The 21,562-nt window shown below is 46.3% G+C and overlaps 6 protein-coding genes across 6 annotated transcripts; 1 reads left to right on the top strand and 5 right to left on the bottom strand.

Annotated features, from left to right (window-relative positions):
- The first annotated feature begins 286 nt into the window (after window positions 1–286).
- Window positions 287–3,974, top strand: F4817DRAFT_334489 (uncharacterized protein). The gene is made up of 8 exons (XM_049302904.1): window positions 287–724; window positions 782–1,100; window positions 1,148–1,327; window positions 1,375–1,532; window positions 1,583–2,415; window positions 2,474–2,593; window positions 2,643–3,567; window positions 3,655–3,974. Exons 1-7 carry the CDS (start codon window positions 569–571, stop codon window positions 3,373–3,375), a joined length of 2,499 nt encoding a protein of 832 aa, XP_049160019.1. The 5' UTR covers window positions 287–568; the 3' UTR covers window positions 3,376–3,567; window positions 3,655–3,974.
- Window positions 3,975–3,976: 2 nt separating this feature from the next.
- Window positions 3,977–4,954, bottom strand: F4817DRAFT_334488 (transmembrane proteins 14C-domain-containing protein). Its single transcript, XM_049302903.1, has 3 exons — window positions 4,747–4,954; window positions 4,571–4,663; window positions 3,977–4,450 (listed from the first exon to the last, which is right to left on the bottom strand). Exons 1-3 carry the CDS (start codon window positions 4,781–4,783, stop codon window positions 4,254–4,256), a joined length of 327 nt encoding a protein of 108 aa, XP_049160018.1. The 5' UTR covers window positions 4,784–4,954; the 3' UTR covers window positions 3,977–4,253.
- Window positions 4,955–5,687: 733 nt separating this feature from the next.
- Window positions 5,688–7,029, bottom strand: F4817DRAFT_334481 (uncharacterized protein). The gene has a single exon (XM_049302902.1). It carries the CDS (start codon window positions 6,969–6,971, stop codon window positions 5,943–5,945), a length of 1,029 nt encoding a protein of 342 aa, XP_049160017.1. The 5' UTR covers window positions 6,972–7,029; the 3' UTR covers window positions 5,688–5,942.
- A 5,120-nt stretch (window positions 7,030–12,149) lies between these two features.
- F4817DRAFT_69838 (uncharacterized protein) lies at window positions 12,150–16,181 on the bottom strand. The gene is made up of 3 exons (XM_049307787.1): window positions 15,795–16,181; window positions 15,594–15,728; window positions 12,150–15,506 (listed from the first exon to the last, which is right to left on the bottom strand). Exons 1-3 carry the CDS (start codon window positions 15,915–15,917, stop codon window positions 12,441–12,443), a joined length of 3,324 nt encoding a protein of 1,107 aa, XP_049160016.1. The 5' UTR covers window positions 15,918–16,181; the 3' UTR covers window positions 12,150–12,440.
- A 1,089-nt stretch (window positions 16,182–17,270) lies between these two features.
- Window positions 17,271–17,917, bottom strand: F4817DRAFT_314904 (uncharacterized protein; the record flags this gene model as incomplete). Its single annotated transcript, XM_049300466.1, has 3 exons — window positions 17,271–17,426; window positions 17,504–17,731; window positions 17,813–17,917. 3 exons carry the CDS (start codon window positions 17,915–17,917, stop codon window positions 17,271–17,273), a joined length of 489 nt encoding a protein of 162 aa, XP_049160015.1.
- Window positions 17,918–19,811: 1,894 nt separating this feature from the next.
- F4817DRAFT_69822 (pyridoxal-dependent decarboxylase) lies at window positions 19,812–21,531 on the bottom strand. The gene is made up of 2 exons (XM_049307786.1): window positions 21,002–21,531; window positions 19,812–20,938 (listed from the first exon to the last, which is right to left on the bottom strand). The coding sequence occupies exons 1-2, from the start codon at window positions 21,279–21,281 to the stop codon at window positions 19,872–19,874; spliced, it is 1,347 nt and encodes a 448-aa protein (XP_049160014.1). The 5' UTR covers window positions 21,282–21,531; the 3' UTR covers window positions 19,812–19,871.
- Between the last annotated feature and the right edge of the window lie 31 nt (window positions 21,532–21,562).

Here is a 21,562-nt window from a genome sequence, read left to right as displayed (position 1 = left end):
TTTTTTAAGCTTCCGATATTTCTCCTTACATGTACTTTGATAAGATCAAATCCCTTTGCTCCTCCTGTTTCTAGTCCTACTAACCCCGCGGCGGGGCTACAATCGATACAAGGCTGCGTAACAAGCGCTTAAGCGCTAGGCGCCAGATAAGCGGCCGCCATTGAGTGGGTCTTAACAGTATGACCTATCATAAATCACTACCAGGGTACTAGCTTGGTAACATGGTCCAAGCTTCACTACAACCAGACCTTAGAATGATTTGTCCAATACCAAACTTGACGTAGCCTTTTCTTTTTGAAGCTATCACGATACGATTACAAGCTTCGTCTTTGTTTGTACAGCCATGCTTCTAGAAGAACTTCATGCCCAATTTAATTACCAATAAGAATAAGTATTATATATAACTACGCGACTAATATATTTTCGAAATCTGATGATGACTAGTATCTCTGCTGGCCAGCTCATCATTGTTGTTATTCATGCTGCATAGCTTTCCCTGTCGTTGAACCTTCCGACCTAGGTCATTATTTTAAAGGAACTCCGAAGAAGCCATCTCCGGCACGTCGCTATGTCTAGTAAAGAAGGGGGCCAAATTGGCCAGGCGCTGGTCGATTTCTCCCTACACGGCATTTTCCCGGATGAAGACATATCATCGCGACGAATTTCAGCGCAAGATCTTGCGCCAGCTTTAGCATCATTGGAAACAGCGAAGATAAAACTAGAGGTATTCTAAATGGCTATCAGCTTCGATTTAAGTCAGCCGCTAATTAAACTGTTGTAGTCTGACATCCATAAGATCAACGAAGAGACTGCCCCAGACGTAGACCAATGGATCACCAATGCGAAATCGCTCGAAGATGATATAAACCGATCGCGAACATGGGCGAACGATATCCTGCGGCGGTCGCAAGCACCTGACGTATCAGGTAAAGCAATAGAAGAAGCAGAAGCTAAAGTTAAGTTTCTGCAACAAGAGGTTGAATACAGCCAACAAGTCCACCTTGCATTAGGGAGTATCAAACACGTGAATGGGCTCTTAGACCAGGTTGAACAAGCGCGGGACGAGCGTAGGATATTGGATTCTCTTCATCTCTTAGAAAGTAAGAGATTCAGCCTCCTGTCATTGTCCGTCGCTGATCGATTCTAGAATCTTGGTCTGGGTTGGACGCAATTCCCGTCGGAAAATCCTGCCGTGTCATGAAACTGCTTGACATAAGGGCTTTCGAATTGAAATCCACGATTCATGATGTGCTCGACCGGGTTTGGGATTCCCTAGTACAGGTAGACCGAGAGAACAGAAAGATTGCTGTATTTCAAAGTCATGAAGGTATTTACCGCAGCCAAATACGTCACGGACAATCTAACCCCTCATAGATGAGCAGATGAGTCTAGCCGATGCTGTTGTAGGTCTAAAAGCGTACAAGGAACTTGATAAAAAAATGACTTCGTTCTGGCATGGCATCGACCAAACCATTGTCGGTCCACGCACCAACATTGAAGCTCAGGAGCTACCCAAGATCCAATTAGAGGGTGTATGAATCCCCCCTCCCGTCACGTTCGCGAGATACTAACAGAAAATTAGTCGTATCTAACTCTGGGTGGGAGCGCAGATAGGTCTATCACTGCTTTATTTTCCGATCTGGACCAGGTGATGACCTATCTATCTGAGCGCTTACCGGAAGAGTTGGTATACTCCCTATCCAACATAATGATGCAAGACCTCGTCCCTCGGCTTATAAGCACTTGGCTAGACATAGCAGTTCCAGCATCTCTAAAAGAAATGGACGAGTTTCAAGATGTTACGGAAGCTGTAAGGGCATTTTGCAGCCGCTTGCGGGGTTTGAAACTCTCTGGGTTCCAAGAGCTACAAGAGTGGGTTGACGATGCTCCGAGGGTGTGGTTATCTAAATGTAAAGAAACTGCATTAGACACCGTTCGTACGAGGCTTTCCCGAGGACTCGGCCAACCGAAGGAAGTAGAACGTGTCGAAACTCAATCCGTCACGCGGTCCGAAGGCAAGGAATTGGTTGCTAACGGTGTTAGCCCTTCGAATGACGATGATGACTGGGGCGCAGCGTGGGATGATGGGGAGACAGATACTCAAAAAGACGCCAATTTAAAACCAGAGGCAAACGAAGATGACGGAACGGATGCATGGGGTTGGGGTGAAGATGATACCGTAGGCGAACAGCCCCAAACGGAACCAGCAGTTGAAGAAGACCCTGCAGCAGCATGGGGATGGGGTGAAGAGGATACGATAGAATCAGCCCCTGAAGAGCCGACGCCGAAATCTCAACCTTCAAATGCACAGACTCGTGAGTTGACGTTAAAAGAAACTTATAATATTTCTTCTATGCCAGAACCAGTCTTAGCACTTGTCTCGGCTATTCTTGAAGATGCAGCCTCACTCGTTGGGTAAGCTCATGCGTTCGTTATACAGGCTTAGAATCTTGGTGATCTAACTGGATATTAGGAGTGACGGCAACCCGATGGCGTCAACAGCTGGGGGCCTCTTTTCATTACCAACCCTTGTCCTTGCTATGTTCCGCGCCGTGTCACCATACTACTACACTCTTAATACGGGCGGCAACATGTAAGTGTGCCTTCATTATTCATCTTTGTAGAAACTCATTCTTGCTCAGGTTCCTATATAATGACGCGACCTACCTTTCCGAACGGCTTTCGGACCTCGCTAAGGACTGGAAAACTCGCGAAGATCTAACGCCTCGCGCGATCGCGATGCTCCGCCTCGACAACGACATCAAGGCGCTCCAGTCCTTCGCGACCCGCGCCTACTCGTCCGAGATGTCCACACAAAGAACAGTATTGAGGGATTTACTTGGTGGTTCTCAGAATCTTCTCCAGCAAGACGGGCTCGCCACTTCCGACCTAGAAGCACAAGTCGACAGCGCAACCGGGCACGTGCGTGCCCTCGCCGCAACATGGTCTACTATTCTGTCGAAATCAGCCTGGAGCCAAGCCGTAGGTTCACTAGTCGACACCCTCGCCGCGAAACTTGTCTCCGACGTCATGGACCTAGCAGGCATCGGCCAAGATGAAGCGTACAATATCGCGAGTCTAATCGTACGCATCACAGAGCTCGACGACCTATTCCTTCCTCCGGGGGCACCGAAGGACGCGGTCCCCACTACGTCCGAGTACGCCGGCAGTTGGCTAAGGCTCAAGTATCTCAGCGAGGTGCTGCAGAGCAATCTCCAGGACGTACGTTATTTGTGGATGGAGAGCGAGCTTAGTCTATATTTTTCAGTTGAAGAAGTGGTCGAGTTGATCGGCCTGAGTTTTGTGGATAACGCACGGACGAGAGAGATCGTCAGAGAGATCGAGGCACATCCACAACCGCTTGGGGCGAGGTGACGGAGAGTGGCTATAGGGCTGTAGCTGAAGTAGATTACTACCTAGGTATGTAGAGACGTACATGATTAACACCTTATTCCCGTACTTCATGTATTAGTTATTGCTTGGTAGGTGATTTGTTTCCTAGGTAGTTTGCTAGTTGCGCTAGACTAAATTGTAATGTCTGGTAACGTTTGATGCCATTATCACCGGGTAGGTCCCAGCCAAACCCGATCACACACAATGATCCACAAGCTGTATATCAACTGAATTACCTGGCACCGCTAATCGCGGGCATAGTAAGAGTCACCGCTACTTTGGCCGCGCGTCCACAAGCTGCATAGGCTATCAAAAGAACCGTCAATCCCAGCCGTTCCGCGGATAAAGTGCTTACTCTATATATGCCCATCCAGCCCAGCGGACCTGTCAGCGGCGGGAACGTCAAGGCTACACCCGAAATTAGGTAAACCCTCTCGTAGGGCGGCTATACGAAGAAGTGCGGTGCTCGTGGGACGACACAGTGATCAGTTAATTATGTGGATAGAGAGGGTTGACTTTTGGTTCCAACTCGACGGCCTTGGATCCTGGGTAATCGGCAAACCCGAAAACATACTACTACTACTACTATTATTACTACTACTACTACTACATGAAAGCCGTGAACATGTGAAGATGCAAAGTGGTTCCTGAATCTGAAATCCACGTGGTGAGCCGAAACTCGGTCGAGCTGTTCTTTGTTTGCATGAGGAGGGATACACAATTAGCTACCTACTATCATACAAACCCACCGTTTTTCTGATACCTTACACATCGATCGATAACCAGCCGAACCCGGGTTTCTTCAGAGAGGGACCACTCTCTCTCTCTCTTTCATACCCACTTCCTAAACAATTCAAACCCTACACGCCGAACCGGAACTCCCGGACCTTCTTCTGGTAGTAGAACGTGGCAAGCGCGCCGGCAACCAGCAAGCCGATGGGCACCGGAGCGCGGGCCTTAGTCTTGATGACGCGCGGCACGGCCGAGCCCAGCAGGACGATGCTGTTTCCTAGCGCGAGCTCCGTGCCGTAGTCCTTGTTGCCTTTTATGAGGTAGCCTACCAGCCAGCCAGCCAGCCATTAGTAGGAGGTACCTAGGTAAGAAACACAGAACTGGGCTAAACAAGACTAGAAGAGGCAAGAGTCGAGTAGCCAGGTAGCCAAGGAAGAACACATACCGGAAAGCGCATAAGACGCTCCTAATCCCAGACCCGCGATAAGCGACGGCCTCGAGCCCGTCCTGATGAATCCAGCAGTCCCGCCAGCGGCAACTATACGTGTAGGTATCCTTCGGTCAGCCAGCGCTCAATCACTTATATCAACCTCATCCAGACACATCGCACGTGACACTTACGCAAAGCCGCCAGTGTGAAGGAAGGATGCTCCGCCATTGCTATGTAGACTTGGAGACTTGGATGAATTCTTAACCTAGGTACCTAATATAGGTAGTTAACCAGGTTATCAATTAGGATAAGCGTATGTTGTATTGAACACTATCGAACGGAATGGAATTGTACGATATAAACCACGTATGTAGCTACATGTATTACACAATACATACGAAACTTGTACGAGTTGAAAAGTTTCCCCAACTGAAGTTTACAAATAAACAAACCCCCGAACTTATTCCGCTCGCGACTTGGAGATCTTCCGAAGCAGCGAAATATTATCAAGCTCTCGCGCAATTCGAGCTACAGATAGTAAAATCGAATATTCCCCATAACACGAGAGCCAAGAATATTTAGCAAAGGTCCTTGACTTTTAGTGATAAGGATACCCAAGATTGGGCATATAGACACTTCGTAACTTCTCCTTGGAAGTTAAGAATAGAGCTTATGATGAGTCTTCTATAAGAAATTCAAGTCACTTGGTCAACTACAAAACAATAAGCTTCTTCAGAACATTGTAAAAATAAAAATAACGATATAGATCACAATGGTTTCGTATATCACATATAGCACGCTTAAACCCAGAGAATGGCTTGAATATCTGGAGCCGCAAGCGGTCTCCGGAGTTGATATTTATCTTTCCATCGTATACTCTCCTCTTCTCTCCTTATCACTTATGGTAAGTAGTGTGGATAATAATTCTTGTGACAACAATACATCTGCCTAGTAGTATTGGCATCCATCTTGGTCTCTTCTGTCCTCGCTCAAACTACCAATTACGCTCTGGCTCAAAGGCCGCAAAGATACACAATTTCATAACCGCTGGCTTCCACCGACTTTTGGATCGCTACCGTCTCGCTCAACAAGTTCGGCATGTAAAAAACAACTAAAAGCAAGTTCCGAAGCGGTAGCGAGGGTATATGCTCCGAAGATAAAAATCAAAACTGAACCAACAAAACCATGAACGACCGTATGAAGGGCTAGCCTTTGTTCCTAAAGGTTTCAATATGCCCTGAGGATGACCTCTTCCGTTTCAAAACCCAATAAACGCCGTTGCAATGCAAGATATCCTTCGATATGGCCCCAATACACCGCAGTGTTCTTGACCGTCCAAATGAAATGCGAAGATAGTAAAAAGGACATAACATAAAAGTCTGCCTTATTAATCGGGGTTGGCAATAAATAATCGCCCGCTTGTAAGGGTCATCGTACGCTCGTCCACACTACCCCGGCGTCGAAGGTCCTCTGGGTTCTTGACGCTCTTCTCTCTCGTAAGTGCGGCGTTCATCAGACTATTACTCGCAAGCTTAGCGGCGCTAACGCTACCGAGTTCGGGTAAAGCATCAGCCCTCTCCGCGCTACTCCCACTTCGAGTGCTCTGCGGTCGCTCCAACTTGTCGTCCCCAGGAATATATTCAGGGTCCTCGATAACCATGCTGCCTGCGCGTTCCGGGGTATTACCAGGACTCCATCTCTTGCTGTTCTGAGAAGCACCAGAAGTACGATATGTGAGGCCTCGTCTGCTGCTGGCAGTACTACTACGCCCGCTGCTACCCGTCCTACGGTGATGCAGGCGGCGCATCGACAAGTCATCCTCGTCGCCGTCTTCGCCCTCAACCTCGGTAGCGCTCAACCGCATCGGTACTCCGCTGACTCCCATATAATTGCTGTCGGGTGTGTACCCTACCACTCCAGGCTTGCCGTGATGGCGGATCTTAGCGGCAACCTTGCCGCCAGTGCTTCCTATCCCGGTCGAAGTGCGGCTTTGCATTGCACCGCCAGTGACTTCTTGATTGGCCCTTTGTTTCGCCAAACGCTGTTGAGCCAGGAGTCGCGGGTCTTCTGACTGTGACCGATCGCACCATACGGTGGCTTTTTGCTTTCGAAGTAAGGCGACATAGCTTGTCGAAGGACCGCCGCCTGATCTCGAGGACGTGCTACGTCGAATATCGGCAGTAGGCGACGTTCGGTAGGCGGCAGGTGGGGTGTTGCTGGAGGTGGTGCTGAATGTATTGACGGAGGGGGATCGCCGTGTATGGCCCATAGAGGGCTGCGGTTGTTGCAGATGCTGCATTGGAGTGAAGGCTTGTGGGAATACGCTGGAGGAAGACGTTCTTGATCTCGAGTGGGAATAAACTTGAGGAGACGGATCGAGAGATCTCATTCTCATATTATGATCTTGGCCTAACATGGTTGAGAAGGATTTTCTCCTCTTCTCCCTTTTCGGAATTCCAGTCACAAAAAAAAAAGCACTGACGATCCAAACTGCTTATCCCTATGGGTCGCTTAGCTAGGCCGGATCGGCGTTGGGTCGGCGGAGGGAGCGATAGGCGTCTGTGAAGGTAGGCGTTTGATGGAGTTCGTTTAATGAGACATGTATGCAGTCAGACTCTTTGGGGGCAGTGGGTATATAGCGGGCGGCTGGCGCTTATAATTCGAGTACCGAGATAGTCCGCAACACAATGATGCTTTATGTACTGTTTGAATTTCTTTTGAATAAAATAATATCGTGTGATTGTGGTGGCTTGAGGTGAATAGAAGGTCGAGACAAATGATTTGGATATTTGGTAGGTAAGAGTAGTCAGGTACCTGGGCAAGTCAACGTTGCATAGGCTGTGCCTTTTGCTGATGTGGATGATGTCCAGTCGCCGGAACTGACTGGCTGACTGGCTGACACACGTGTGGAATGTGCCAATGAGGGATCCTTTTTTTTTCTTCTCGCACACTCCGTTGTCTAGCGTTTTCGAAGTGGGCTGGATTTGTCTTGGGTGGGGGACCGTCGTATCTCTAGCGCTACAGTGGTAGCCGCAAGAACAAGAGAACTAATAACCTGCTTGAATAAACGAGACCACGACAAGGGACATTCGTGGTTCTTAAGCAGAGGTAGAGCGCTTCAGCGCATTGGCATTCGTTTTGGTTTTGGTTTTGGTTCCGTATAATATGAGCCCTGCCTCTTTAATACAATATTAATAGCGCCGACGTCAAAGTTCCTTGTAGATACTTTGTTCTTGCTCTTGTGTTTTGTCTCGTTTCTTTCTCTTTTGCGTGAGTCGAGGGATGCAAAACAAAGTGAGTGTCGATAATTTACGCCGAGTCGGCTCACTTGTCTTATTGTTAAGAGGTACCTAATTCTTGCTAGTAGCGACTTGGTTGAGTACCGCTGTAGCGATTGTTGCTCGCTTCTAAGTGGCGCAAAGCGATAAACAGAGGGCAATCCTAGCTGAAAGCGCTCAATTCGGTGTAGTGTCGAATAGCTTGTCCGCAAGTGCAGCCAATCAGGGTTGAATTTTGAAGCAGGCGGCCTCGTTGGTCGCTAATCACTTCGTAGCTGTTGACGTGATTTCGATATCTTGTTGACGTTTAAAGAAGGGATTGCCCAATGGCGGCGTCAATACGGTCTCGCTACCGATGTCGATCACCTCCAAGTTGCCCAGGCTGCCAGGAAATACGGAATAGCTGCGCTACGACACATGCAAGGCCAAAACCAAGATCAGGGTCAAGGTCAAGATCAAAGATCAAGTTGAGGCTAAGGTGAGGAGAGAAAGACTTTATAAATCGAGGGAAGGGCCTAGCAGTTATATTGGAGGGTCATAGATCTTCGACACACCCCCGGTATAAATGGAAATGCCTCGGAATCCTTGGAATGAGGAGAGAGAGAAGTCTTAACTGCAAACGAGTACATACATATATGTATGATACATATATGTATGATACATATATGTACTAGGTATGTAAGTAAGTAATTGAAGCGGAGGACAGCCCTGATGACATGATGACACCTACACCACCGCTTATTTACTTATTAACGAAAAGAGTGACCTTGAAAAAAGGTCTGGGTGATTCTATGGTTCTATGGTTCTATATTCTTCTTGATTCGGTAACAATTGATGGAATCGATCGTTCGTCTCGGTGTTATTGTTCGAAGAGTTATTAGCATCAGCCCATTGCCCACTATGCCATCCAAGGCGGGGAAAAGGGAGCGAGGATCGTGAATGGGATTGTTAGACGTGGGTGATGGTAGATGGGATTCCCCTGGTTTTTGGTTGTGCGCGCAATTGATTTTTTTTTTTTTGTCATTGATCGAATTTCCTATAGTCTCCCAAGGGCTCCCATGGTTCCTGCCATGCTTATGCTCATGCCGTGCTGCCGGCCTTATTCGATAGGTGGTATTTTGCGCAATGTGACGGGAAACTGCAGGCTTGTAGCCCGTACGATAGGTACCCTTTAGGTAGTTTTTTGTCTTCTAGGGCTGTTTTAAGGGCTGCTACGGGCATTACGACTAACTATGATAGGTACTTGCGTAGGTACAGATGGTTACCTAGGTTAGGTACCAAGCCTATCAACGATATGACTTATGGCCGGTTTGGGATAGTCTTGTAAGTAAGCAGGTGAGATCCCTGTCAGCCCAGCAAAACCCCACACTTACTCTAAACGGTACCCTTGCAATCGTCGTCAAGCTCATACCTATTACATCTGTAGGTATGTTTATTATGCGTTTCCTAGTAGATACCCTGTAGCAAACATACTCAAGTTTGCTTAACGTGAATTCGCATTTTATATGTTCGGTAGGTGACATGAACACGACAAATAGTGACGAAATATCTTCCAGCACATCCGTTTATCTCGGCGAATTGGCAATTGGCCTGGGGCTTTTAGACTAACAAGACTAAGAAGGCCTAGCTATCTACAGTAGCTAGCACCGATAGCTCAGGAACAATAAAGCTGGATAGATTATGATGACGAAGCCTTATCCACTTTCGCATAGACCGACGGCCTACCTAATTGCATACCTAGGTAGGTATCCTTTTTTTTTTTTTTTTTTTCCTTTCGGCTTCGCCAACAATGACAGAAGCCAAGAATTCCTCGGTAGAAAGCGAGACGCCAGTCCGACTAGTTACATGAGAATTGTCTCTTTCTCTTTCGATATATAGGTACCTATAGCATAGAGGTTAAGGAGGGGCAAGGAAAAGAAAGCTCCAAAAGACCCTCGGGTTGTTACAAGATAGATGATGTGACCTATAAGACTTTTGGCACAATCGTGGGGTGATAGATAAATGTATGTAAGTAAAAAAGCAAGGCAGAATCGGATATAATAGTTAATGTCGTTTGTTTCTATTGTTCAGCTCCGCGAGGCTCGGCCGGGGATGTGGACGTGCATTGCCAAGCTTTGTTCACTTTTGACCCCCATGCAGCAGCATAGAATTTCATGTAGAGTGTTCAATGTTTTCTTATATTAAGTTAGAGTCTCCAATTCCTCTCGAGTCATGTTGGAATAGAAGCATAATAGTAACATCACCAGCGGACCCAGGGCCGGTGCCAATCGGCGAATTACAAGTCTATTAGGGACCTGCTTAAGTATCAACTGTTTGCATACATACCTAGGTAGGCTACCTGTTATCCTGCTATTCCGTAACTACCTATTCCAATGCCTTAAACCCTTGACGTAAACGAAGCATATGTGGAGTTGTGCGATAACTGGGTATGATAAATACCTTGGTGAATAATTCCAACTCGGCTCCTGATACATAGTATGTAGCTCGCATGCTATACAACTCAAAAGAAGACATTATCAGATCATATGGTTTTGCTATACTTGTCGGGCTGAGATCTATACCTAAGCTCTAATATTACAATGCGGAGGGAGCTCTGGCCTTATGGAATAGAGCACGTGTTTCCGACATAGCAGCGCCAGTTTTATATGACAATATGTAAGATACCATCTAGTCTCGGCGGCCAGCGGCCGAGAGAACCTGGTTAACTTAATTGAATCATTCATCGAATGGTTCGATTCTAGAATTTTTCCCCAGCGACCTAGGCTTACCTGACTTACTCTCCCGAAGAATGAGGTTGTATGGATAGCACGGAGCATTTGCTACGGGACGTCACGCTGGAATCCCGCATGCGCTGGGACTCTGGGAAGGCTGGGCTCCATGTCAGCATGTGTCCTAGCACGGCACGAGAGCTTAAAAGCAAAGCTGCAATGCGACGATAAAAAGATCCAGGCGGTCAGGCTTTTGAGTTCGCATATATCCTCGCATATATCCATGTACTACCTATTGTGATACATTCAGCGACCAGGCTAGTTGCATGTAAATACATAATGTATGTAAGAAGAGTAGGTATAGGTATGTACCAGGTAATATAGGAATGTTGGTATGGTACTATCGTGCGTGCCGTTCTCATGCATGATAATTCCCCATGCTGCTGCTTTGCGACGGATTGTAGTATGCAGCCGGGTCTGTTCTAGCCCGAGACTATCGAAACTCTCATGTACCTAGGAACAAAGAAGTTAGTGTGTGATGTGAATAGGATCAATTTCACCACATCTATCCATAATCCCCCGTGCCGTGCTGCCAACAATGGTTTGCGATAGGCAATTCTTTTCAGCCCCGCCATAATAGCTTTATCTTCTCTTTCACTTCCCCTCAAAATAATAATGTCTCCATCATCTCGAAATCGCTCGTTAAAGAATGGGCAAATAAACTGGACATCATTCAATTGAACGTCTGGGCCGTTCTTTTTTTCATGCATGCAAGTATATTGTATAACTTTATGCTCAAACCAACAATGTTATCAGATTGGTACCTCCATCTCGGAACTCACACCTTAAAGCGGGCATGAGACGGGGAAGGTTCGTAGCGGCGCCGGAGCTTGCGGCGGCTCTCTTTCCTTAAGACATTTTATTATCGAACTTCGTAGAATGGGAGTTGCCCCAATTTCGTCCGGCCCTAGTAATTCGTTTGGGGAGCTAATACGGAATATATTCTCTTGCTATCTTGTAACTAAACCTGCAGGGAAATAATACAAAGAGGGAAGAAAAGGCAAGTAGTTAGTGGGTAAAACATTGCGAGTTATCCCCCTCTGCTTCCAGCCCCTTATCTCCCCCGGCGTCAGGAACGCGCTTTTTTTCCCCCCCATCCTTCGAAATCCCACCTCTTAACGGGATAGTGTCGGTCTCTGCACTTCCAAATATTTCCAACAACCTCCTTATTATTACTACATTATCTAAACGACTAGGGTTTAACTTTAGGCCGCAACTCAAGATCTCGATCTGGCCGAAGAGTCCCCTTTTTCTCATTTTTATCTCTCATTCCGGCACATTCTACATGTGTTATTGATTTTTTGGTAACCAACGGGGGTTGCACGACTTGAGGAGGGTCCTGATTTGGCTATGCGACTTATCTCGACGCCATTTTAGCAACGTATCCCCTTAGCTAGAAATCAGGGAAGGCCGCTATAGCACAACCTTTATATAGTTGATGCATCTCGTCGGGATGACGACATCGTCTAAGATTCGTTACCACCCGAGATATATCTTGCGAAGCCTCAAAGCCTTGCTTGCAGTGCATCTTAATTAGCCGAGCTATTCGCATCCCTACCGAATAGTGCATACTGTATATTCTTGGGAAGCTAGTGTACCAAGTAGAGAAAAAAAACTGACGAGCATGGGTTATAACCTATAACCATAGAATTCAATGTCGTCCACCGTATTTATAATTCATAATGTACATTAGCTGTTTCCCAATCGGAATAGCATCTCTTGCTCCCTGTCAATACCGTGAAAAATACCCTATCAAGACGCCAGTAGATGCCCCGACCAAGACGCCATATCATCATGACATATTACCAACCCTAGGTATAATATGAACCAAGGTCGGATTTACTCTTCCATTTCGCCATCTTCAATTAATCTCCCCAAAATAAGACTCTGGATTACCAGCTCGTCACTGAGGGTCCTAATCCTCTTCGGCGGCGGGTCGGCTTCCTCGGATCCTGTGCTCTGCCGTTTTCGTTTCCTAGTAGCTGTGTTTCCTGTAGATGATCCAAAAAGAGCATCCTGTGCATTATGCAAAGAGTCGTCGACATATACCCAGTCGAACGGTCGGTTTTGGGATTCCTCATCCCGAAGCTTGACTCTGGCTTCCTCAAGACTATAAACCCGCACCAAAGAACCACCAAGCACTTGTGCCAGAAACACATATGGTAGTTTCTTTCCTTCATTCTTAGTCTTCTTCATAACGAGAAGAATCCGTGCCTTGTTTAATAATTTTGGTCTTTCGTTTACCACATCTGCTAGCTTGGCTGTGGAGGCATCATAAGGTTGTAGATTGCGCGAGCGGATAGCCTCCCCTAGGAGTGTACTTGGACCGGCGCATAGGAGGTATGAGGACCAATCTATTATTTCCCTCTTCGAAATGCAGTTCATTATCCACTTAGGTGCCAAACATGGGATGCCGAGTGCAAGAGCCTGCATATATTTCACTTTCCGGGAGTGCCCATCGGCTATCAAAGCTGTAAATCCAATATCTTGATCAAGAAGTGTTAATGAGCTGGATAGGTCACGAGAAGAGGTGTTATTCCCCGTGGCTTGGAATGAATCAAATTTGAAAAGTTCATCGAAACCATCTGGGAGAATCTTACCGCCTTCTTGGCGAATCATACGTTCAACATTAGCCCTATCCGTGGGTTTCCCTTTGTTCTTCCGGACCTGTGGCCCTTGGAAAGAGAGAGCAAAAACCATCCCTTCGAAGATTCCACGATTTGCTGTCGAATCTTGTAATGGATGTTGATTGCCGAAAGACTGCCTTGCAAGTTTTCGGGTGGGTGGTTTCCGTTCGTTCCTATCAGATGCAGATAATGGTGATCTAGCTAATTCGTCGGTTGATACTGAACTATAACGCGTCTTTCTTCTTAGACTTTCTCGAGAACGTGAAAATGTCTTGGTTTGAGGCAGTGAAGATGGGAGCGATTGCCTTCCTCGACGTTGTACTTTCGTTACGGCTGGGGACGAACTACGTCTTTCTACACCTTCAAGTGCGACATCGGGATCTGTACTAGGCGTGATACTCGAAGACATACTGGGGGTTGCTGATAAGGTTGATAAAGTTGACGTTCCCGTCCTAGGGTCTGAGGCAGGGGGTAAATCACGTCCGGTAGATGACGGCGTGACTACGTCGTTCAGCCTCACCGACTGCCGGATTGCACTCTGTGGAGATGATGCTAGAACTACAGAGGGCGAAGAGTCTAAAGTAGACTGATCTCTGGTGGATCTGGGTTTTCGACCTGCGGATATCAATGTAGGCTGCTCTGGAAGATTTGGGGTTCCGCTTGAATCCTTTTGCTGCTCTCCAGGATTTATACCGTTTGATAGCGCCGGCAATGGGAGAGTTTCGGACTCGGACATAGCACTGGAACCAAGGTGCACTCCATCATCTAATAATTTTGGTGGCTCCACAGAAGTGCTTGGAGGACTAGTCTCAGGAATAGTCTCCCTATATTCCATATTAGACAAGGGGGCTCTGGATTTCGAAAAATTGTTGATATTAGAATTTCCGGCATTGCCAATGTCCTTTTCGTCAGAATCATCAGATATCTTGGGCTCGGCTTTAGTATGTTGCGGTGGCACGAGATGCTCTTGAGAGTCTGCAACTGTTTCCTGCGACTTGTTGTTATCAGTTGCAGTCTCACCGTGATACTTTACCAGATACTGCTCTGCATTTGTTCTACTTCGACCCTGAAACGACTTGACGCGACTAGTCGATGGCACTTCCACATTACCACCCTTGCCTGCACCTGCACGAGGGAGACTGACGGATGGGAACGATTTGCTAGCCTTTTCCTGCTTCAACCTAGCCAGGCGACGGCGGTACGCAACCAAGTCAGCTTCAGAATCCGAATCTAATCCCTCGTGAACTTGACTAGAAGGATCCGTCGCCTCGTTTTCCAAGTTCCGCTTTCGACACGATTTATACTCGCTAATTGGTTCTGGCACAGTTCTACGTCTGGAGGTTCCAAGGCAAGGGAGCGGAGTTTCGTCATCATTTCCTTGATTAGTACCCTCATCTTCGTGGCTATTCGTCGGGACGGATGGCGTTTTTTCATCCGAAGGTCGAGATGAGATTCCAGGAAACGTTGGACTTGAGGTAAAAGCGCGAGTAGGGGAAGTCCTAAGCCCCTTGTGTTTTAGGGGAGACGAGGCGACTGGGTTAGGTGAGATTGTATTCTGATTAAAGACATCAGGCGATGGACGAGACGACGTGGGACTAGCTTTCCGCACTGCCGAAGTCCATTGTGTTTGCCCGAAAAGCTGCGATGGGGGGATCAATTGGGCTTCATCCCCACGATGTTGAAATAACTTCTGGGTTATGGTAGGTGTCTCGGGAGGCGCTGCATACTGGCCACTTGCTCTAGGCGCTTCCGATGTTGGTTGCGACTTTCTAGCAGCAATGCTAGCAAAATCTATCTCAGCTTCTTCTTCGTCCCCTTCTGGTATAGAGTCTGGTATGTCGTAATGAGTACGCCTAAAATTTAAGTACCCTGTGTCGTTTTCGCCAAGAGTGGGGTGTTCGTGAACGCTGCTTGCCTGCGATGTTAATTGCAGCTGCGAATTGTCGTTGTACTGCTCATAACTACGCCCGTCGTTTGATTGCGTTGGCGATCCTGACGACATTTCTTCTGATCTTCCCTTTGGTGTATTCGATTGTTGAAGAGTAGGCAGCGCATCATTTATAATTGGCTGAGTAGGTCGCTCAACTGTAGATATAGCATTGTCGCATATTGATTGGATAGAAGCCAGATCAGGTTCTCCGGGCTCTAAAGTCGACGGCAGATAGGGGGAACACGATACCGACGAGTTGGAGTTTAGTCGCGTCTGGCTGGATTGCTTCATTGAATCATCCTCAGCACTTAGCTCGATGAGCGCGTTCGACGCGTTTTGTAGCCGTTCCTAGTGGGATGCAATTAGATCAGTGCCACCCTTGCCAAAATCAAGGCCAAGTCAACGTAGCAATAGGATTGCGCATATCATACGTACCTTAGTTATTTTTAGCGCTTCTTCCGACCGATCCAGGGAATGCGAAATATTTGCTTTTGTTGGTCTGATGCTTGATACCAAGGCACTTCGTTTCGATTGATAGGGTGGCTGCATAGGCGCAGGCGAACTACTCAGCTGTTTTCGCCGTGGTTAGGCCAGAAAAATAACCCAGTGCTGATCATTTTACGGAATACCACTTACCACTCCCACCCCATGCCGCAGCATGTGCATCTCTAACATATCTTGACTATCCTGGCTTTCATTTTCGCAAGCTATGGCTCTCTTTTCTGCTGCGGCAACCGATTTCGCAGCTTTGCGAGCCATGTTGATAGGTCATGATATTACATCTCGGACTTGTGAAAAATCAGGCGGAAAAGACGCGGTGCAGAACCGCAAATCAATTAAAGGGAGACTTTTCGGGCAGTTTGAACAAAGGAAAGTACTGTGGTACCGACAAAGCCTCCACTCACCACGCGAGACGAACGCGCCATCATATGACGCAATTTAAGGTTATACGCTAATGTACCAAGGATTATGTACTTAAGTGCCTACCTATGTACCTAGATATCAAACAAGGCTCAATGTTCGGTTCCATTGATGATAATGAATTCTTTAATATCTAGTAGGCGTGTAATCAGGCATGGAAGTACCTACCATACCATATTAACATGCTTTTCATATCCACTTGGGACAACCCTTATTTATACGTCTATGTTGACTGTGAATCACGTATCATTCATTTCCCCTAAAGAGCTTGTTTATATAAAAAGAAATCGAGGTGGACATTTTGCAAGTGTAAAAATATTACAAAATTTGGGTATGTGAGCCCCTCATCAAGACCCTTTCAAGATTGCTGTGCTATGGACTAACAATACCGCCATTTAAAATGTCAATTCAGCCTATGACATCAATAAGGAATATCCAATGACTTATATAGGCTTAGATTGTATATCTATCTTGACTGACTTGTCTCATGCTACTCCTAATGACATTGCTAAGTAGCTTCGGGGGCTTGAGATGGCCGTGTTAAGACTTAACAAAACGTCATAGTAACTATTGCATAAGACACTAATGTTCAAGGCCTATATGTTGAATGAAGTGGATACTCAATAAACAAAGGAGGTGAAAATAGCATGAGTGCAAATGCAGAAAAACCAAATGTTTATCTTATATTTCAATACTATCTCATTCTAAATTTATATCTTTCACTTTGAGTTTTGTTGTAATGAGCCTACTATTCTTCTAAGTATAGAAATTCTCATTGAACAATTTCTTAAGATTCGATTTTCACACATAACAAGCTTAAACTCACATTTGCAGTATGAGAGATGAGCAAGTTTTCATAAGGATTATTTATGGAAAACAATAATCTCTGAAATTATTCTTACTTATTACGGACATGTCATAAAAGAGAGGCTATCACGTGAAATTTAACTCCGTGGATTACTGAAATTCAGTTCGCATTTATTCAGTGATGGGACGTTCCCTAGCTAACTAAAGTAGGTAGGTACCATGTCTCCAGGTCGAATATGACCAACACTATCAACTCGAAACTGTCCGTCGTAAATCGACTAACAACTAATAAAGTAGAAAACTCATGTACTGCACTATCTTCTGACCACCGTCAGGTGAAAGACCTAGACTAGTCCTCCACAGCGTAGATAGGCAATGGGTGAATTAGTTGGATGGGATAGTCGAGGCGTGGCAGTCGGTGCCAACATCGGTCAGGATCACGTTCCAGCCGTCAGGGCAGAAGGCCTGGCCCTTCTCGACGTAGTCGATGTCATCGCGGCGATGCTTGCACGTGTTGTAGACCTGCTGGGCAAAGAATCCCTGGAATTCAGTGTTAGTTATATCCTATTTACCACATCCAAAGAAGGGGATTAGAGGAGAGAAAAAGTATGACTTACAATGTCCGAGTACAACAGATCGACGCCATTCTTCTCGTCGTTGCAGACGATGACACCGGCACCGCTCTTGCTGCCGCAGGCCGCCTGCTTGCAGTTGCCTGGGCCGGCATCGATGTGAAGACGCTTGTCTCCGCTGCTGAGAAGCAGGCCGATGGGGTAGCTGTAGGACGTAGCGGGGAGCTCGTTGTCGGGCTTGGGAACACCGCAGAGGACCTGGATGTCATCGAGCTATTGTAGATACCTATGTTAGCAATTATCGGGTACTTGTGTTTATTCACGAGAACTTGACTTGGGGAGTTTGGAACTAACCTCAGCGAAAGTGCTCTTTGCCTGATCGGCGATGGGGGTCACAGCTCGACCGAGAGCAGCGGCCATGATAGGCGAGGCAAAGGCGACAGCAGAGATGACCTTCATCTTGATCGTGGTTGAGGTGGTTGGAGTGTGGTATGAAGATGTGAAGTGATTGGTATTGAGTGTGGTTTGGAGGTATGAGAAGTGGTTGTGGTTGTTGTTGTGGTTGAGTTAGGATTTGGGAGAGATGGGTGGGAGGTGCCTATGTTTATATAGAAAATATTTGAGGCTCTAGATGTGTACGTAGAGAAAGAGCAAGTTACGTGCACCTTCCTACTGTTGCAATACAATCAGGCAGTGCGGAAACAACGACGCTGTTTCCCAAAGAACGGCGAACCTAGGTACCTTACTCAGAACCAATGGCATCTGCGCAACTTCCTTGTCCGGGTGAACGCCACCGGGCAACAAACTTTAATGCCCGTTGACAGCCGCGAACTCAGGTCCCTGAGGATACAACTGCCCTTGTTACCAAGGTGAGTGGAAGGGACGAAGTAGACAACTACTCCTTATCGGACTCCGTGCCTGCCTAGGTACCTCCTAAGATACCTTACTTTTGCGTGAATTAGGTAGTTTCTTGAACAACCAACCATCATTCACGTATCTACTGGACTCTGGAAACTACACGATTACCTGTGCAGTTATTCGAGCAAGAAACTTCCCACCTAACCACTTCGGATTAAGTTTTTAAATGTGACACATTAAATTCACTTCAACCAGGTCACCGGCATAGCATAGCCGCAAGAAAGGCAAGTAGGAGGGATGGAAATTTGCTTAGCTGTCTTTGTATAAGGCACACGCACTGACCATAGAGGTTGTATGCCACGTCAGGGCTCATCTACAAGTAGGTACGAAGCATCTATGCCGATAGTTCTTGCTTTAGTACCGTTTTTAAGTATTTTGCTTTGCTCGTTGTGTGCTTTAAAATACCTATGGTCATGTATCTCTTAAATCTGTAATGGGACACCTACATGTGTTTTATATCCCCAAAACTATCTACCGTAGGGTATATGATGGAATAATCTCTATTATAAGTAGGTAGAATAAGTTGCTTCTCGAGCAGGAAAACACATTAGTTTCTTGCTTTCATTCTTTGAAAGCTTGTCTTTTTGTTTCCAGACCATATACCGACAATATATGAATCAGTATAAGATTTTATTTCCGTAACCTAGGTCTGTAAGGGAGAACCAGGACTTTGATTAAGTTCATTTCTTATTGTAGATTATAAAGGCAGAAATGTATTCTGTTTTCACTGGCTTGATTAAACACATTTAAATCTACCACTGTGGATGTTTTAACATTAACGGTTATGAATAATTTAAAATTGACAACGTTGGGCAGAGAGCTAATATTTTGGACACGGGTTTATCTAAATTTATCCTTAATGTTTAATGGTTTGATGATGTAAATGATTATATCGAAAAGTTGTGATTTGGAGGAGAATAGGGGAATTGTTCTTAAGATGGATTGCGATTTCTAAGACTGGATTGATAAAGATTGAGAAAAGCATTTGAGCATCCGAAGTCTGATTTAAAACTGATAAACTTTACTTTATTTTGGTTTCTTTAAGATTTTATATCGTATTACCTGACTCAAGCTAAACAAATCTAGGATTAATATAATATAATCTACTTGTTAGTACTTCAGTTTCTGATATCTGATCCAGAGTTGGTTAAAATTTAAGTTAGGTCAAATCATGACTTTATTAACCTCGTATTATGTTTTATTTGGGTTACAAATTACTGCATGCGTATCACATACTTTGTGGGGAAGATAATGTTGGGGGTGTACCGCTATTAAAAGCAATTCTTTTTTTATCTATATGCACCGGACTTTTTGGCCGGGGTAACTGGGTCTATAAACAGAGTGATACGAACGGAAGATGGTCCCTTCTGGGATAGCGACGACTAAGCCATTATTAAGTCTATTCTCTAAAAGAAAAACCACTTCTAGCATTATAACTTTTTGCCCCGTCGCTCTACGGGCTAGGACTATGTCTCATGATTACCAAGATAAAAACCTAGAAATCCATGAGAGCCCTAGCGCCGGGTTCGCTGCAAATGTAGATGACATCGTGGCTGTCGCTGAAGCCGTTGAACTTAGTGGCCGAGCACTTGGTATAGGCACCCATGTCTTCGAAGTACAACCAATCACCCACATCGAGTTCGTGGGGAAAACGAATACTCTGAGTGATGCGGTCAATGCCGTCGCAAGTAGGCCCCCAGATTGAGTACTCAATGCCGGTGCTGTCACCTTCAGGAAGGTTGTCAGCAAGAGCAGTATTGTAGTATGTTTGGTTGCCCGATCGCAACACCTTAGCAACCGGATGTTGGTGATCAAACATAATGCTACTGAAGTTGCCGTATAGTCCATCGTTGATGTAAGCCATGAAGCTGGTCTCACCGGTGACTGGGTTGTCTATGGTGCGACGAGCTATGATGTTGCAAGCGATAGTAAATGCCGAGGAAACGTAGTAACGGCCAGGCTCGGCGATGATATTGACGTGGGGTGGGAAATACTCGTCTAGAGCATCACGGAGAACGTGGGCCATGTCCTCAAAGGTATCGCCACTGAATCCGCCCCCAACATCGAGTGTCTGCAAGTCAAAGCCGTGAGCGTAAGCTTGTTTAAATACGGTATCCGCGTCTTGAACGGCCTTGAGGAAAGCAAGGGGGTCGGATGCCCCTGAGCCTACATGAAAGCTCACGCCGACAACATTCAATCCGAGCTCTTTGGCGAGTGCTAGAAGTTCATCGGTAGAATCGAGGGATGCGCCGAACTTCAAGCTCAAACGGCAGAGGCTTGAGGAATCATCGGTCAGAATGCGCAAAAATAACTCGGCGTCAGGAAAGAGCTTGGCAATTTTGCGCAGCTCGTCGGCATTGTCAAAAGTCATCTGCTTGACGCCTCGGTTGGCGACGTAGCGCACGTAAGAATTGGTCTTGCATGGCTGAGCATAGATGATGCGAGCTGGATCGACACCCATATTCAGGACTTGCTCGATCTCGGATTTAGAAGCACAATCGAAACCGGTGCCCAATGCAGCGAGGAGCTGGATGACCTTAGGGTCTGGGTTGCACTTGACCGCTGTGAATCATATTAGTATATGAATTGAGGAATAGGGGAGAATCAAGGTTTAGTAAGACATACCGTAAAATGGCTTCACACGTGGAAGATTCTTCTTCCATCTCATGTGCTGACGGTAGACCTCGCCAAGATCGCCTACAAAAAATGTGTCCTCATCTCCTGGTTCACAAGACTCATGGTCAATATTCTCAACACGGTGGCGAAGGGCATCGCCAATCAACTGTTTAGCGATCACGGCGCCATTGTGTTGATGGTGTTGATCGAAGAAGAAATTCTTCCTCAGAAGATGATTATCAAAGTGATACGGTGCAAAGCGGTCGACGGCGGCTGTTGCCATAACCATATCCCTCGAATTTGGCGGTGAAGGAAGCCGATCGGGTGAGTGACGAGGAGGGTTGTAAAGGTAAGGGATCCCACAGTGAACTCTCGTAGTTTTAAATCCTATCCAACAAGTGGATAGACAATATTGTATTAAGAGTCAAGAAACTAGAAACGTGTTCCTCCAAGTGGATGTTAGGGGGGTCGAAAACGGTAGCTTCCTGATCCCGAAGCGATCTGACGAGGTCTCCTCGACTCTCCCTCGATTAGAGGAAGAACCTTAGAACTCGTCCTATGCGGCAGCTG

The sequence above is a fragment of the Daldinia loculata genome (genome assembly GCF_022478755.1).
Source record: "Daldinia loculata strain CBS 113971 unplaced genomic scaffold F4817scaffold_18, whole genome shotgun sequence".
Classification (NCBI taxonomy): Eukaryota; Fungi; Ascomycota; class Sordariomycetes; order Xylariales; family Hypoxylaceae; genus Daldinia; species Daldinia loculata.
Note: the sequence above shows the minus strand (reverse complement) of the source record. Positions and strands in the feature narration are given on the sequence as shown.